Below are 18207 nucleotides of genomic sequence, written 5' to 3' on the forward strand. Positions count from 1 at the left end.
ATAAAGAGAATTTAGCATTGCCAGGTCTCGTTATATTTTAAAGCAGTAATCATCAAAACAATTTGGCACTGGTTAAAAAAAAATAGGAAAGTTGATAATAGGAACAGACTAGGTAATCAAGAACCCAAAGCAATCAAAGAATATTCTCAAAGATGCAAATTACTAGAGCAAGGACATTATTCATAGGATCAGAGTCAATAAAAACAGAAAAAAACTAGAGATTAATTTGGCAGAAAACAAGCTTTGGCAATCATCTGATATCACAAACTGAAATTAGGTCCAAATGGATAAGTGACTGCAATGTTAAAAGTTACATAATTTTTAATAATTAGAATGAAGCAATAGCTAATAACCAAGCATTTAAATAGTACCTACTGTGTACTAAGTGCTTTACAAATATTATCTCATTTGATCCTCACAGCAATCATGGGATATAGGTGCTATTATTATCCTGATTCTACAGTTGTGGAAACTGAGGTAAACAGAGGTTAAGTCTCTTGTCCAAGGTCATGTAGCTAGTAACTATCTGAGGCTGGATTTGAACTCTGGCTTTTCTAACCCCTGGTCAAGCTCTCTATGCACTGCACCACTGAACTGCACATTCTAATACGCCTATGGAAATGTTAGGATCAGATATATGGATAAAGGGAAAATTCTTAAACTAATCACTAAAGGTGATTATAACAAATTAAAAGAAAATTTTAATTATACAAATTTAAAAGCCTTCTAATGAAGAAAGATACCATACAGCTGCAATAAGAGATAGTGTTGATTGGGAAAAAAATATTTGCATCAATTGACTCTGATAAAGAGCTGATGACCAATATACACTGGGGGATTTAGTTAAATATATGAGATTAGATATATATGGCTCTCTCTCCTCATCAGTGAGAAGAAGGCCCTATGTGAGGGGTGGGGCAGAGTTGATGAGAGACAGAGGGCTTCAGTTCTCAGAATACACCCACTGGGAATGGTCATGCTTGAAGTTTTCTTTGAGTATCAAAAGGCTTTGAGAAAAACTAAATGAGGTCAACCCCACTACAGGCTGCTGAAGAAAAAGACATGAGAAGAGCTGGCAGTCTCCATCATGTCCCTGTCCCCAGCTTGCTGCTTTAGGGACTTCAGAGAGTTTCCCCTTGGGTGAGATCCAGCACTCTCTCTCCACTGAGATGTTATTTTACTCCATTGGGGAGAGCTCCTTCACTCTGTATTGTCTGGTATATATTGTCCTATATAGACCTTCTCTGATTTCTGCTCTGCTACTCATGGATAAATGGGTTTCTTTACTATTCTCCATGTACGTTCCTTGCAGAACTGGCATTTGGTGGGAAAGGGATCAAGCCTTGGTATATAGAGCTTGGGATCTTCCTCTCCCCTAAAAATAAGAAAGCAATTAGAAGTTAGATGGAACCTGATGATATGCCCTAGACTAACAATATTTAAGAGAGTGGCACCTTCTCTCTCTCTGAGGAGAGCAGAGTGACATTCAGCCCCAATTTCGTACTTCCATTCCTGGCAGGAATGAAATTCTCACTTGGAGAAGGATTAGGCGAAAAGACATTAGAGATGTTTATTCTCTCTCCCCCTTTGAGTCACACAACAACAGCCTTCTCACCACATGTGGAATCCTTACACATGTGGGGACTCCCCATATATCTTTCTACAAAAGAACTTACTAACAGAGTTGCAGGAAAATAGAACAGAAAACCTTATAGGATAGAAGACTCCTGAAAACTGATGGTATTTGAGTAAAGCCTAGATGACCACTTGTCAGGATGCTGTAGACAATGTTCATCTATTATGGTAGGTGGCTGCTTAATTTTCTTCTGGGTCTTTAGGTTTTATAATGCAATGATCTCTACTTTCTTAGAACTACCATAGCAGGTTGTATGTACTTTCTTATAGCACTTTCATAACTTAGATGATATTGCAATCACTTCCTAAAGTATAAGCTTTTTGATGACAAGGACCACGATATTCATCTTTGTAGCCTCAGAACCTAACATACATATACTGACCTCATCATATGTACTCCATAATTAGTCTTATTAGACTTAGTCAAATTATATGGAGGACCTGTGAGGAAACACTTTCCCAAGAGGTTTTGTCACTAAACATCTGATGAAGGAGATCAATTTAAATGGGAGATGGAGATGAGCCTGACCTAGGAAAACTTGTTAGTTTAGGAAAAAGAAGTTCAATGTATATTATGCCAGTCCAGTTAGAGAATCATCAATTTTAAGGCCAAAGGGAACTGCAGAAGCTTTCTAGTCCAACCTGTACCTAGAAAAGAGACCTCCTACAACATACCCAAGGGACCAAGTCTTTGCTTGAAGACCTCCAAAGAGAAGGAAACTACCACCTCCCAAGGAACCCTATTCTACTTTTGGATAGCTCTAAAAATTAAGAAGGTTCCCCTTCCACCCACCATCAAGCCTAAATTTGCTTCTTTGGAATTTCCCATCCATGGTACTAGACAGCTATCACATCTCTTTTCCTCTCTTTATCCCCACTCTTCCCTAGGATAAACAATGGACTTTAGGAATAATTCAGTTCAATTATTTTAAGGATAAGGAAACTGAGGTCCAGAGAGGTTAGGTAATGTGCCCAGTATTCCCAGCTGGATGCTCATTGTGCATGAACTCAAGAACTTTGGCCATTCTTCACTGTCCTCTGGATACTTTCTACCTTATCAAAGTCTTTCCTAAAATGTGGTTCCTGGAACTAAACATGATACCCATGCCTGATCAGGGTGGAGTGCAGTAGGAATGTAAATGATCCTAGAAACTCTTTATTTCTTAATATAGTCCAAGAGCAGATTAACTAAATTCAGAAGGACAGGACTGGACTGACTACCCAGTTTGTTTTGGGTCATAAATTCCATTGATCTCTCTCTACAGGGAACTCTGATGCACCAGACCTTTTTCTAGATTGATAACATTTCCTCTGGAATTCTTGTAATTCTCTTTCAGAGGATGGAACCTTTTATTTCCTTTCCTATGAGGCAATATTCTCATAACAAAAAGATAGACAGAAAAAGGGACACACACGTGCACACACACACACACAGAGAAAAGAGAAAAAAGAGTAGAGAGAAGACAGAAAAGAAAGAAAAGAGAAAGGAAAAGAGGATAGATGGAAGATAAGAGAGAAAATAGTGAAAATGCAGGAAAGAGAGAAAACAGACAGGGGAGTAAACAGAAAGTAAGAAAAAGAGAGAAAGCCTGAGAGAGAACATGTGTAAGGCACACACTCACACTCTTAATATATGAAGCAACAGCAACAGGAAAACTGTGACGGTTGTGACCTGGGACATGCTTGATGAAAAAATTTGAATGGGTAATCTTTGGGCAGAGAGAAATATCATGCCTTTTAGAAGGAAAGTTTTTCCCTGAAACAGAAGAAGCAAGGATATATATTTTTAAATCTCATACTTGTCACTCCAACGTTTTGTCCATTCTCGATGGCCCCAAGGGTTCCACAATCGGATGAGTTTTTCCCGGCCGGTGTTCAAAATAACCTATGAGAAAAGAACAAAGAAGTAAAAGAGGAATCATTAGCAGAAAGATGGGGAATATACCTCCAAGGATTAATTTAACTTCTGGCTTCATTTGACTATAGTCAAACCCTTTTGTCTTTAATGAAACAAGGTGGGAGAATCAATATTTCTCTACTGTACTGTACTAAAATAAAGAAGAAGAAAAATTGTGCTCTCCCTCATCTCCTTTCTCTGCTCAACTGAACTTGCAAGGATCTCTCCCTTGGAAGGTGTCAGCTTCCTGTTTCAGTACAATTGGTCTTATGGACCTGAAGAACGTAGAAATTTAATAGCTTTGGATTGTAGCCACAAACTCAAATGGGCTAGAACTTTAAGGAGTCATAGCTCCCCTAAGTGATTTGGTTAGAATATTTGAACTAAGCCTCACCAATTCTCCCCCTTTCTGAGCCAGTTATGAGTTGGGACACATTTTCTGCATTCAAATTACTTTGGTCACTAAGAGGGAGACACGAAGTAAAAGACCTGCTGGAGTCCAGAACCAAGGATCAGTATTCCCAGTATTCCTCAGCCCAATTCACAGTTTCAAAAATGGGGATGTTCATTCTGACCAGAATCACAGAATCTCATAATTAGAAAGGATCTCAGAAGTCAGTTAGTACAATTCATATGTGAGTGTCTGAATAGCAATGTTCTCTATGGTTCCATCTGACATACAATCATCTAGTTTTTTCTTGGAGAATTCTAGTTATGGGGACCTCTAAGACACGGAGATTTTGGTGTAGTACAATAGAAATCAACTAATTAACAAGCAATTGTTTGAAGTCTATTATACTCTAGGCACTAAGGAATATAAATAGAAAGAATTAAACAATCTATGCTCTCAGGGAGCTTATATTCTAGCAGATATTTAACTTGAAAACATGGTTCCTCAGTTGGACTAGATGACCTGAAACATCATTTCTAGCCCAACATTGATGATGCTATGATCTTATTGTATTCTTTGCTCTCAAGACAGATACTTAGCACTCTCATTTTAACTCCTTCATCAGGAAATGAGTGAAGAAGCCCGATTCACTTTCTCCCCTCCATATTTCCCAATCACTTGTTTTTAATAAGTTAAATAATAGGGAGACACTTTGGTTCTTTTGAGTTCTGAATTAATCTTTGGGATAGTACACCCATGTAGTTGTTGTTGCCTAATATAATATGTAAACATTTTCACTATTGTCTTTCTTAGTTCCAACCCATATTGAGGCTTTGTGAGTATGCTTCTGGGAAATGAGTAAGGAATGTTTTCTCTTGCCCACTTCGGATCATGGGACGTCACTTCTTTTTCCCATAGGCTTACTTTGTGGTGATGAAAACTCTTTTAATTGGCTGATGAGCTGGAACTGAGTATGCATATGAAAGGTTTTAATAAATAATCCTATTGTCTTCTTCTCTGATGGGCCCTGAGGAGGAAAAATTGCCCTAAGTCTCTCTGTGAGGAGAAAGGCAGTAGTTTTGGTTGATGTGTCTCCCCAGTCAGCCACCATGGGTTTGGGAACACACGATACTTGAACTCCTGCTGTTCCTTCTTCATGATTGTAGGTGAACGAATATCCTGAGATGGAAATGCTCAGGCACACAATAATATTGAGAGGTACATCAAAACCACTTGAGGTTCAACTCAGAATCAATGGGACCTGTGTTATTGAGTTATTTCAGGACGTGACCCCATTTGGGGATATTCTTGGCAAAGATACTGGAGTGATTTGCCATTTCCTTCTCCAGTTCACTTTACATATGAAGAAACTGAGGCAAGAGGGTTACATGACTTGCCCAGGGCCACATAGCTAGTGTCTGAGGCCAAATTTGAACTTAGGACAATGAGTTTTCCTTCTGGCCTGACATTTTATCCATTGGGCCACCAAGATGCCACAAGTAGAACCTGTAGTTGAGTACAGTAAAGAGAATGAGCAGCAGCCCTGGAGATCAATCTAGCAGACCCAGCACAGCAATGAGCCAACCCAGACGAGCAAGGGAGCAAACGATCCCCTGACCATGCCACACTGAGATGTCAGCAAGTCAAGGCATTCTTTAAGCATTTACTCTGTGCCAGGAACTGTGCACACCAGAAATACAAACAAAAGCAAAAGGAAAGACAGTCTATACCCTTAAGTACCTTACATTCTAATGGGAGGAGACACCACATAAATGGCAGCTGAAAAGGGTGGGTAGATAGAGAAGGTATCCACATGGGGGGAAGGGGACAAAAGCCAGAGAGTCAAGAACGGAACTGGAAGAGGAGTGAGGAATGTTGTGCTTGGGCTTCCAAGAGGAGCTCATCCCTCGGGTGCATGAAGGGAGAGAGAGGTCATCTAAGGTGAGAAGGCAGCTAAGAAACGGTGGTGAAGCCCAAAGAGTCAGAAGATAAACTGGGAGAAGAGTGAAGTGGGGAAATGCTTGGACACTCTTCATCACAATGAAGCGAACTTGGTGAGGGGGAAAAGAGCTGCTGAGCCAGGATGTCGCCCCAACCTTGGGTTGGGTTCAATGAATTGTAACTGCTTGAAGTTTTGAGCCAGCTTCTGCAAGGACCAGGTGAAGAGGAGAAAGTATGCCTTCAGTCTGGGAGGATGTGGCTGTACTACTTGTTATACCTTTTCTAGAAATATTCCTTTGTCAAAACTAGTTGAGGTTAATTGATATTCAGGAAATCTTAGCTGCTTTCTCTCTGTCTGTCTACACACACACACACACACACACACATTTTCCACTAGTTATATGTAAAAATCAATTTTCAACACTATAAAATTTTGAGTTCCAATTCTCTGCCTTGCTCCCCTCCCCCATTGAAAAGGTAAACAGTTTAATACAGGTTATACATGTGTAGTCATGCAAAACATATCCATAATAGTAATGTTGTGAAAGAAAACATAGACTAGGAAAAAAACTGAAGAAAAATAAAGTTTTAAAAAGTATGTTTGAATCTGTATTCAGATATAAATTCTTCCTCTGGGAATAGATAGCACTTTTATCAAAAGTCCTTCAGAATTGTGTTGGATTATTGTATTGCTGAAAATAGCTAAGTCATTCATAGTTGATCATCTTACAATATTGCTGTTACTTTGTACACACTACATTTCACTTTGCATAAACTCATGCAAGTCTTTCCAGGTTTTTCTAAGAGCATCCTGCTATATTTCATCATAATCATCTACCATAACTTGTTCAGTCATTACCCAATTGATAGGCATCCCCTCAATTTTCAATAATTTGCCACCAGAAAAGAGGTGCTATAAATATTTTTGTATATATAGATACTTTTCCTTTTTTGAAATCTCTTTTGGGATATGGTCCTAGTAGTGATATTGCTAAGTCAAAGGGTATGCATAGTTTTATAGCCTTTGGGGCATAGTTCCAAATTTCTCTATAGAATGGTTGATTAAGTTCACAACTCATATTCTTATCCTTTTGATCCTTTAATGTACAAACAGTTAAATTTTGTGTTATCCTGACTATGGCTCCACGATACTTGAATTGTTTCTTTCTGACTGCTTGCAATATTTTCTCCTTAACCTGAGAACTCTGAAATTTGGCTATAATATTCCTGGGAGTTTTCATTTTGGGATCTCTTTCAGGAGGTGATTATTGGATTCTTTCAATTTCTCTTTTGCCCTTTGGTTCTAGAATATTGGGGCAGTTTTCCTTGATGATTTTTTTTTTTTTGCTTTTTGGAGGGAAGGCAGGGCAATTGGGGTTAAGTGACTTGCTCAAGGTCACACAGCTAGATAATTTTTGCGTGTGTTAAGTGTCTGAGGCTGCATTTGAACTCAGGTCCTCCTGACCCCAGGGCAAGTGCTCTATTCACTGTGCTGCCTAGCCACCCCTTCCATTCTAATTTTTAAGAAATTATTTTCTTCAGGAAACCTTTGAACTTCCTTTTCTATTTGGCCAATTCTGCTTTTTAATGCATTCTTCTCCTCATTGACTTTCTGGACCTCTTTTACCATTTGGCCTAGTCTATTTTTTAAGGTGCTATTTTCTTCAGTATTTTTTGTCTCCTTTACTAAGCTGTTGACTCATTTTTCATGATTTTCTTGTATTACTCTCATTTCTCTTCCCAATTTTTCCTCTATCTCTCTTACTTAATTTTCAAAATTCTTTTTGAGCTTTACTATGGCCTGAGGCCAATTCTTTTTTTTCCCCTTCCTGTAGGCTTTGGATATAGTAGCTTTGACTTTGTCTGCTGAGTGTGTGTTTTGATCCTCCTTCTCACCATAGTAACTTTCTTTTTTTTTTTTTTTAAAGCAATCGGGGTTAAGTAACTTGCTCAAGGTTACACGGACAGTTATTTCTGGGTGGGTGCTAAGTGTCTGAGCCTGGATTTGATCCCCAGGTCATCCCAACACTGGAGCTGGTGCTCTTACTTGCTGTGCTACCTGGCCGCCCCCATAGTAACTTTCAATAGTCAAGAGTTTTTCCCCACTGTTTGCTAATTTTCTGGGCTATTATTTGACTTTTAACTGTTTGTTAATGTAGGACTCTGTGTCCAGGGTGGAGAGCACACTGTCACAAACTGCAGGGGTTTTGTGCAGCTGTTTTCAGAAATACTTCTAGGGACCTATAAGTTTTCAGCTCTTCTGAGCTGGTATGATCTAAGAAGGAGTGTTTATTTCTCTCTTGGCTTGTGCTCTGGTCTGTGAGCAACCACAAGCACTCTCTTCTGCCATGGAGCTGTGAGTAGGATTCCCCCTCCACTGAGGCTTCAAACTGTGCTGTGATAGTGCTCTTCCTCACCCTGGGAGTGGCACCCAGGACTCCAACCTGTATCGTCTGTGGGCTGAGAGCTTCAAAAGCAGCTGCTGCTACTGCCTCTGCTTATTCAGCCCCCCTGAGGTCTGCTCTGTGTTTTCTGGGGTCAAGGCTATGTTGGCACAGCCTATGTTGGACTGTACTCTCTCACCCTGGAGCAACACACCTTTCCTGCTGACCTTCCAAGTTGTCTTGAGCTGAAAATTTGTTTCACTTCATGTTTTTGCAGGTTCTGCTGCTCTAGAGTTTGTTTAAAGTCATTTTAAAGGTAATTGGAGCGTTTGGGGGAGAGCTCAGATCAGACCCTGCCTTAACTCTACTACCATCTTGGCTCTGTCAATCTTTTTTTTTTTTAAAGCAACTGGGGTTAAGTAACTTACTCAAGGTTACATGGCCAGTTATTTCTGGGTGTGGTGCTATAAGTATCAGAGCCGGATTCAATCCCAGGTCATCCCGCCTCTGGGGTGGTGCTCTTACTCACTGTGCTACCTGGTTGCCCCACCTCTGTCAATCTTAGGTGCTTTAAAAAGTCATTGGGAAGCATATTGGTGGAGGCTTCTCAATAACAGCATCAGAAATCCCTCTAAAGTCTCAGGTTTATTCCTAGAACCCAGAGAGGAGAAATTATCCCTCTCTGGGGACCTGACCTGCCAGTGTGGACTCCAGTTAAGGAAATGAGCTCCAGGGTGGGGTGCTGGCTATATATACAATCTCTCCCTCTATTCTTTATGATTGAGAGGTTAGATGAATTAAGATATAATCACGCTATCACTGTACATTGCCCTGATGTGCTATTGCCCTTACTGTGCTGTGGATTTACAAGAAGAGATAGTGATCCACTGAGGAGGACTTGGAGAGGTGGCTCATTGAAGAAAGAAGGAATGATCCCACACCAAGGAGTCGTGCTTTTAAGTGAATCAAGCAAATTGAATCACATGGGTCTCTGTATCTGTAATTTACTTAATCTGTATATAGATTTTACCAGGGGATTTCCTCACACTACAGTAACATCATTTGTACTTTTTTGATAGCAAATGCTATACCGCAGCAGGCAAGGGGTATTTTAAGGGAAGGAAGAGGAAAAGGCTAGGAATCCTAGGACTAGCATATTCTTTGGAGAAGAAATTTCCCTAACTTGGCAGTGGAATTTAGCTGGCTTGACCTCCTGTTTGGAGGCTGCCTGAGAGTGGTGCATTCCCTCAAAGTCTATGACTACATACAGCGCAAAGGATAGAAATAGGATTAGCCTTATGCTTAAGTATAGTAGGCACATATTGCTATCATTTATGGGACATCAGAAAGGGTCCCCTATCCACAAACATCTATATCTGCCTGCCATATTTCTTGAAATTCCACCATTAGAGAGACATTCTGTAGGGTCAAAAAAAAACATTTTCATTCCTGAAATTATCACTGAGGATACAAATACCTTGGGAACAGTAATTATGTTGTTAGGTATTTAAAAACTATATGTGAATTAATTAAGTGGCTTCTCTGTGCTTAGAGCATGGTACTAAGGAATTGAGAGCTGGATCAAATTTACAAGCTCATCTAATCTAGCCCCCTTATTTTACATATGAGGAGTGTGGAATATGAAGAACAGATAAAAGAACTGAAAAGAGTTTGGGGAAGTCACTTGAGAAAAGCTTTGCTTCTTTCATAATTTTATCTCCAACTAGTATAGGAAAAAGTCATAGGCCATTTTGCTTGATATGACAGGTCCCAACTTCCACTGTTGGAGATCTACCTGTCCTGTTGTTTGGGGATCATCAGTGGTACTCTGTGCCCCATTTTTTCTTGTCTTTCCTTGTCTCTGGTCAGTGGAACAATCTGTGTCTGGGACACAGTCTGGGGACAGACTGTGACTGGGGTAATCACTTTCCTATGTTGACCCTAATCCTAATTTTATGTCCTCATATCACTTTCTCATTCTTCCTCTGTAAGCATTTCAGGGACTATGATGCTTAGGTCTAAGTACAATGTTCCATTTTCTTTGATGGAGAAACAAATGCACTAAATTTTGCAAAGTTTTTCCCTTTTTCTTTTGCTTGTAATCTTCTCAGTTTCATTCTGGAATACCTTTGTAATTATTAAACTTAGTATAGATTTTTTGATAAGCTTTCTTTATGTAAGGGCAGAGGTCATTGAGTCAATCAATCACCCCACCCCACATCCTACCCTCTGGTCCTACTAAAAGTGACTAACAAACATACTCTAACCCTGATGCCTTTATCAGGTGAAAACACCCCTGTTCAAAATCAATACATAAATGAATGAGGCACACCCTCTAGGGACCACACTGACTTGCTAGTGAGAGTGGGAGCTGGGAGGGTAGTCCTAGTACTGGTGGTTTTATCTGCCACTGATTCTCTCTGCATTATGAGAATTTCTGTTCAGAATAATCTTTCATCCTTCTTCATAAGACTTTGTAGATAAGTTTATATTCCAAGCCAGCACTGTGTTTGACGCCAACTCTCCCCCTTTGACAAGTGAAGGTAGGGGGGAAGAACAAACATTTAACAAGTGCCTACTATATACCAGGCACTGTGCTAAGCACTTTATAAATATTATCTCCTTTGTTTATCAAATGTTTTCTGACTGAGGCACTTTCTAGGCTCTTGATTTCCTTGTGTCAATTATTTTACCTCAACTTAATTTCTCAATGAAATTATTATATTTGGTGTTGATGTCATATATCTTTACATTTATGTTATATATATAATATATTACCTGTATGCAAAAGAAATATAAATGTATATATAAAGTTAATATAATTCTTTTTTTTTCCTTTTTGGAGGGAGGAAGGCAGGGCAGTTGGGGTTGTGACTTGCCCAAGGTCACACAGCTAGTTTTGTGTTAAGTGTCTGAGGCCAGATTTGAACTCAGGTCCTCCTGACTCCAGGGCCAGTGCTATATTCACTGTGCCACCTAGCCGCCCCAAGTTAATACAATTCTTAAAAATAAGTTATAAATAACTCAGAGCTTTTGATTTTATGTATACTCTTTTAAATTTTTGTTTATTCATTGAATTTCTTTTGCTGATACCTTTTGCTGATATTTTGTAATTTGTATTTTTTTTTAAAAGAAATAATAGAATATTCTAGTGAAATATTTAACTTTATTTTCTCAGGACATAACTTACTGCTAAGGAATTGCGTGGGCACTGGGAGGAAGAAAGACCAATGATTCAGAAATACTCTGAAAACAGGGCTAAATGAGCCATCCAGTTACTCACCTGATTGCTCCAAGTGAGTGATTTTCTATGTTTGGTGAGTAATAAAGAAAGCCAATTTCATTCTATTTGTGTATCTAGGTATTGGATGAGGATAAGTAGGACTGGAGAACGAACAGAAAAAAAAATTTGTGAATGAGTATAAAACTTGAACTTATTGGCCCTTTTTCAAATTATTAGACCTACTCAAGAGTTAGGATGTTGACTTCTCTGAGTGATTTTCTCTGGGGCTGATGGAAGTTGTTGGACTTCAGTTAAACTTTCTGTTCCGATATTTTTTGGCAGGGAGAGTCGTATTACTATCCAAAATCTATGGCTAGTTAACTCAGTTAGTTAGAACCTGCCATTTGTCACTTCACTGAAGCAATCCGGACCATGAGTAGCATCCTGAAACATGCAAGTGAACTCCTTTCTATGAACACAAAATGCCTCCTTCACAGATAACCATCTTTTCCAAATTTTAGTTTCTTCATCTATAAAATGAAAGGATAGCATTAGATAATCTCAAAAGACAGGCCAGGTGATGTAGTGTAGATGGCTTACAGTGATCCATTGTCATAGCTAGAGAAAGTACTTGTGGTGAGTCAGAGAATCATATTACACACACACACACACACACATATATATATATATATATATATAAAACATAAATGTAAAGATGTATAACATCAACACTAAATTCTCTATATTTCAGAGAATCATGGAAGGGTCCTCAGAGATCCTCATCTAACACACTAATTTTACAGAGGATAAAACTGAGATCCATAGCAGGGAAGTTAATTGGACAAGTACACAAGGGAAGGTGAACTCAGGAGCCCTACCTCAAAATTCTATGTCAATAGAATGGACAGCCATGTCAGTACTATCATCTCTATAAACCCAGGACTGACATATTGCTTCTTCACAGGACTTCCTAATGAGGGTGTTAGCATGTCTGGTCCCAGGGCCATATAGAGGCCTTTTATACTAATGGAACCCCATAAATTATAATTTGCATAAAAATATTTGTGGCAGACTACATGTATCTGCTTTTTTTCAATTTGATAGGCAGGGTCATGGATGGAAGATATTTGACCTCTTAAAGTCACTCTGGTAGAATTTTTTACTTCCTTCAAATCTCAGTTCAAACACCACTTACCTCATGAGTTGCTTGTCCATTCTCCTCACCCCAATCAATGCCCAATAATTATTTATATTTATTTTATTATGGGTATATATCTCTTCCATTAGAATGGAAGCTTCCTGAAGGCAAGCATTCTTTCACTTTTGTCTTTGTGTCTCCAGTGTTCAGACCGGCCTGAGACACATAGAATGAGTAATAAATGTTTATTGGTTGATAGTTAATTGCTTGATAAGTATGAGACACTGACTATCAAGAATATTAAAAAATTGAAGACTGGAGAATTGAAGTCCTAACGCAAGAAGAATACTGAAGTAAAACAAGTCAGAGGTGGAATTTGAACCTTGGAACTCTTCTTCTAAAATATTAGAGTAAACTTCTTGCTGAATCTGTCTTCTAGTGTCCGTGTTGTGAGGACCATTTCCCTGCCCCAAACCTTGGTTCATTCAACTATCAAAAGGAGAAGAGAGAGATCTCTTACCTCTTCACTGCCTGTCACCGTATAGGCATGATTGTTCACCAGTCCCAACTCGTCTAAGTTGTTTGAAGACTTAAAGAGAAAAAAGCAAGACAAAGGAGTTACTCTCAGAACTGATTCGTTATACGGTCATACCGGGCAGTATATCAGCATATACAGAGCATCTTAAAAGTCTTCGTGGAGTGTAAAGCATTTGTATCTTTGCTGGCAGGATAACTTCCACTGATTAACAACAGAACTGAACAGAACTGTGCACATTCCTAGGACCTCTTTTACTACATAACCTCAATGAATAAAAAACTAGGTATTTGCTTTCAAGCACACCACACCTCTTCAACATCGGTCCAGAAAATAGATATTAAGATTAATATTGGATTTTAAGCACCTAATATGGGAAAATCACCCTGCTAGCTATCTTCAGAATGCCAGCCGAAGTGAAACATGGTCCCTACCCTCAAGGAATTTATTATCTAGTAGGAAATTTTAAAACAAGTATACAAAAGTGATGGTGATGACGATGATTAGGTAACCTTGGATCTCCCTAGGCTGTAAGTGCAATGACTAATTACAGGTTGAATCCCACTCCTAATCAATACAAGAGCTTCAATCTGCTCAGTTTTTTTTTTTTGGCTTTTTGGAGGGCAATTGGGGTTAAGTGACTTGCCCAAGGTCACACGGCTAGTTTTTGTGTTAAGTGTCTGAGGCCGGATTTGAACTCAGGTACTCCTGACTCCAGGGCTGGTGCTCTATTCACTGTGCCACCTAGCTGCCCCAACCTGCTCAGTTTTTAACCTGGACCAGTTTGCACCCTTCTTAGGCAAACTGACTGGCTTAGTCTGTGGCAGAATGCCTAAGTTTAAGAGATCTGTCATCCTCAGTGTTCATGATAACAGGAATTACAGGCACACACCATCATGTCCAGCATAAATAAGCATTATTCAACATAGCATGTGATAAATATAAAAGAGAGGTGCAAAATGCTATGTTATTCTAGAAGAGAAAGGAATAATCCCTGGTCAAGTAAGAGATAGAGCAGGAAAGACTTTATGTAGAGGACTTGGCATCTGAGCTGGGCTTCAAAACGTGTAAAGAATGTAACAAGACTATCCAGGTTCCAATCCTGCTCATTACTATTGCAGAGGTTAGAGGAAGGAAGAAGAGGGAACACTATAGAAATCTGATATGGTGTGGATCAAAGTGAAGAGGTGGGGAAGCATAGGGCATGTTCAAATAGTAACAAGATTCAAAGAATCACAGAATTTCACAGCTGACAGATGCTTCAGGATACATCTAATCCAACCCATACTGGAAAAAAAAATCCCTACCCTATCACACCCAATAATGGCCATCCACTCTTTACTTGCAGACTTCCAACAATGAGGAATATCTCCTGAGGTTGCCCATTAACTCTAATTTTTAGGAAGATTTCCCTGACATTAAGCCTACATTTTTTATCTTTGCAACTTCTACCCATTGCTTCTGGTTATGTGCTTTAGGATTAAATACATTGTATTTAATCCCTGTTCTGTAAGACAGGCCTTTAAGTACTTGAAGATAACTCCAATGTTCCTGCTGAGCTTTCTCTTCTTCAAATTAAATATCCCCAGTTTCCTCATAGAATCATTGTGTCTTAAGCATTGTGCAGGGCAGAGGTTCTTCAAGTGTGATTTGGGGACCCCTGGGGATTCCTAAGACTTTTTCAGATTTTTGAGAGGAAAACTATTTTCATAATAATACTAAGAAATTTAAAATTTTAATATGATAAACATATATATATATGAAACCCAAATAAATGAAAGCTCTATGGGAGAGTCCTAAATAATTTTTAAGAGTATCCAGGGGTCCTCAGACCTTGAGAACCACCAAACTGAGGAAGTTGGTCTTCTAATCTTGGACAACCCAAAGTGATTCCTTACACAGAAATATTCCTAGAATAGATAAGAATAATTCATTCAGTTATTCTAGCTTGATTTCAGTTCTCCCTGAAGAACATCTATCTTTCTTTGCTCTAATTCTATTCCCATAAAACAACCATATCATTTCATAACTCGGTTGGCAGTAAAAGCTCACCTATTCAGAGTAGGTGTTTTGTATAGACAATAGGTGCCGTTTCTTATAGCGCTATAAATTAATAAATTGACATTCGAGTTTATCAACAAGACTCTGAGTTTGATTAGCAAAAGCTGCTTCTCTAGACTGTGGTCTCTGGGAAACTGATAAAACTGAGTTTCTGAAACTGAAAATCGTAGGTCCAACCTCTGAACTCCAGGTGATCCCACCAAGAATAGTCCAGTCTGACTGGAACTTAGGGGGCATGTGGAGAAGGAGTGGGAAATGAGGTTTAAATGTAATGTGTAGCCAAAAAATACAGGACCTTGAGTGCCAAGGTAAGATCTTCACTTTATTTTATAGGTAGCTTTGGATGGGTTTTCATCAGGGAAGTGATGTGATAGAAGCTATACATTAAGAGATTAACTGCCAAAACCGTGTGGAGGCAGTGACTGGAGGGGCAAGCTGTGACACCAGTTAGAAGGTTGTCATAATCATCTTTTGGACTGGTTCTGAGATTGCCTTGGAATACCCCAGGTTAATAAAATAATGGATCTAGACATGGAAAGGAACTCTGAGGCCATCTAAGCTAAATGTTTCATTTTATAGATGAGTAAAGAGAGGTCCCAAGTGGTTAAGGGAGTAAGTGACAGATGTTGGGTTTGAACTCAGATCCTCTGACTTAAGAGTCAAATATTAATTCCATGATGTCATACTGTAAAGGTTTTGGAGAAAATAAAAACCTCTAACTCAATCTAGTACTTTGACTTTAACAAGACAGGACAATGGTGTTCAGTATAACAGTTGGTTAGCATGGCACAGCCCCACCTGGTACTTACATCTGAAATCCCACATGTTATTAGTGAGCCAGATTGTTCAGCCACTTTCAATTTCTTGAACAGGTTGGGATGGATTTCCTGAAGATCGATTTTTGTGACTACCCATCCTGTCAATTCCACCAATGAGTCAGCCATGATGCCATAATGCACGTGAGAGTAGGAGCCATGGAGCCTGTCAATGGGAAACTGGAATTAGCTTCATCAGTTCAGAAAATAAACTTAATGAATTAACTCTTATTAGCATTATTCCTTTGAGAAGAAGCATGACATAATTAATAGAGAGCTGGCCTCAGAACCCAGGAAGACCTGGGTTCAATTTCAGCCTCTGACACTGGATTTATGACTCTGGGCAAGTTGCTTAACTTCGAGTCAACTTCCTTAGACTATACTTTGCAGATAAAATAGTGATCTATATTAGTAGGGGAGGTTTCCTTATGTTCTCTCTACAAATGAAATAGCAAGTCTGAGCCCAAATAAAATATTATTCTCTGACCGAATACTTGTCCCATATATTATTAAGCAAGGCTCACAAGTTCTCAAGTTATGGAGACAAAACCTATAAATTCAATTCACATTAACAAATATTTATTAAATATTTATGATGTGTAGTAATTAACTTACATTCTACTAGGAGATAAGAGCACAGATGAGAATATACAAAGTAATTTCAAAAGGAAAAGAGTACTTAACAACTGAGATACAGTGAATTGGAGCTATACTGTAGGAGCTACGCTTTCAGGGCAGCTTAAAAAACACACACACATACATATACACACATATATATACATAAACATACACTATGTATATGTGTATGTGTGTATGTATATATATGTGTGTATGTGTATATATACACACACAAATAAAACCAGGGAGATGAGAAAGAGGTACTTTCCAGACAGGGGACCACCTCTGCAAAGGCACAGAAGTGGGAGAAAGAGTGATATGTAAGGGGAAAAGGTCATTTTGGCTAGAAAATATAGTCCACAACAAGGGAATAATATGAAGTAACACTGGCAAAATATATGACAACCAGATTGTGGAGGACTATGAATACTAGGCCCCATGTTATCCTAGAAACAGTAGGGAACCACAACAGACTTTTGAGTAGGGAATAATATAGTCAGATATGTGTTTTAGGAATATCATGGTGGCAATTCGTGTGGAAGACAGATTGAAGAGAGAGGATATTTCAATAAGCTAGGCAAGAAGTGATGAGTGTTTGGATGAGTACAGGAGGCTGTATGAGTACAGGGATCAAGATGTATGGGGGATGTTATATAGGTTAAATCAGCAAGACTTGGCAAATGATTTGGTACAGAGGGTTATGGAAAGAAAACAAAGATCATTCCAAAGTTGTGGACACAAGTGACTAGAAGAAAGATGGCATTCCCTTCAAAAGAAATAGGGATGTTGGGAAGAAGAGAGGGCTTAAGAAAACTATCATGAGTTCTGTTTTTGGACAAGTTGAGTTAGAGATGTATTTGGAATATCCTGGGGGATATGCCTACTAGGGAGCTAGTGATTCAAGGGTGGATGAAAGTGTTCAGGAGAGAGATTAAGGCTGGAAATGTCAATTTGGGAATCGCCTGCATCAGAATGATCATTGAACTCATAGGAACTGATAAAATCACCAAGGAATAGAGTATAGAAAGAAAAGACCCAAGACAGATCCTTGGAGGTTACCAACATTTAGTGGGAAGGAGTAGTACAATAATTGAGCAAAGGTGTCTGAGAACAGTCAGACAGGTAGGAGAATAGATAAAGAACAATGCTGCAGAAGTCACAGGAGGAGAGAGTGGCACATAAATGAATTTGTTGTGAAACTGAGCAAACATCTCAGTTTCCCTCCCCATAAAATACAGGATTGGATTAGCCAAACTCTTTGAAGCCTTTGACATCATCATCTCCTTCTTAATACTTTCTCCTCTCTAGATTTTTGTGACACTGTTTTGTCCTGGTTCCCCTCCTATTTGGTGAATTGTTCTCAGATGGATCTTCAGTTAGTCCACTAATTTCAGAAGTTACCTGACATTCCATGCTGACTCTTACTCTCTTCTCTGTCTATTCTATCTCATTTGTTGATCTCATCAGTTCCCATGGATTCAATCAGTATTTTCATGAAAATAGTTCCCAGATGTATATATCTAATCTCTCTCTCTCTCTCTCTCTCTCTCTCTCTCTCTCTCTCTCTCT

General features: G+C 38.9%; 1 protein-coding gene across 1 annotated transcript in view; it reads right to left on the reverse strand.

Moving 5' to 3' along the window:
* The window catches only part of CAPN13 (calpain 13), a 189081-nt gene that overhangs the window by 46222 nt on the left and 124652 nt on the right, over positions 1-18207 (reverse strand). Inside the window, exons 8-10 of the mRNA XM_069071813.1 lie at positions 16015-16186; positions 13130-13198; positions 3435-3520 (exon numbers count right to left, since the gene is read on the reverse strand). Coding sequence (XP_068927914.1) covers positions 3435-3520; positions 13130-13198; positions 16015-16186 — 327 coding nt within the window. The remainder of the gene's footprint in view (positions 1-3434; positions 3521-13129; positions 13199-16014; positions 16187-18207) is intronic.

This window comes from Petaurus breviceps, unplaced genomic scaffold (assembly GCF_028583685.1).
Source record: "Petaurus breviceps papuanus isolate PSGF00001 unplaced genomic scaffold, PetGlider_PUasm1.0 90845, whole genome shotgun sequence".
Taxonomy (NCBI): Eukaryota; Metazoa; Chordata; class Mammalia; order Diprotodontia; family Petauridae; genus Petaurus; species Petaurus breviceps.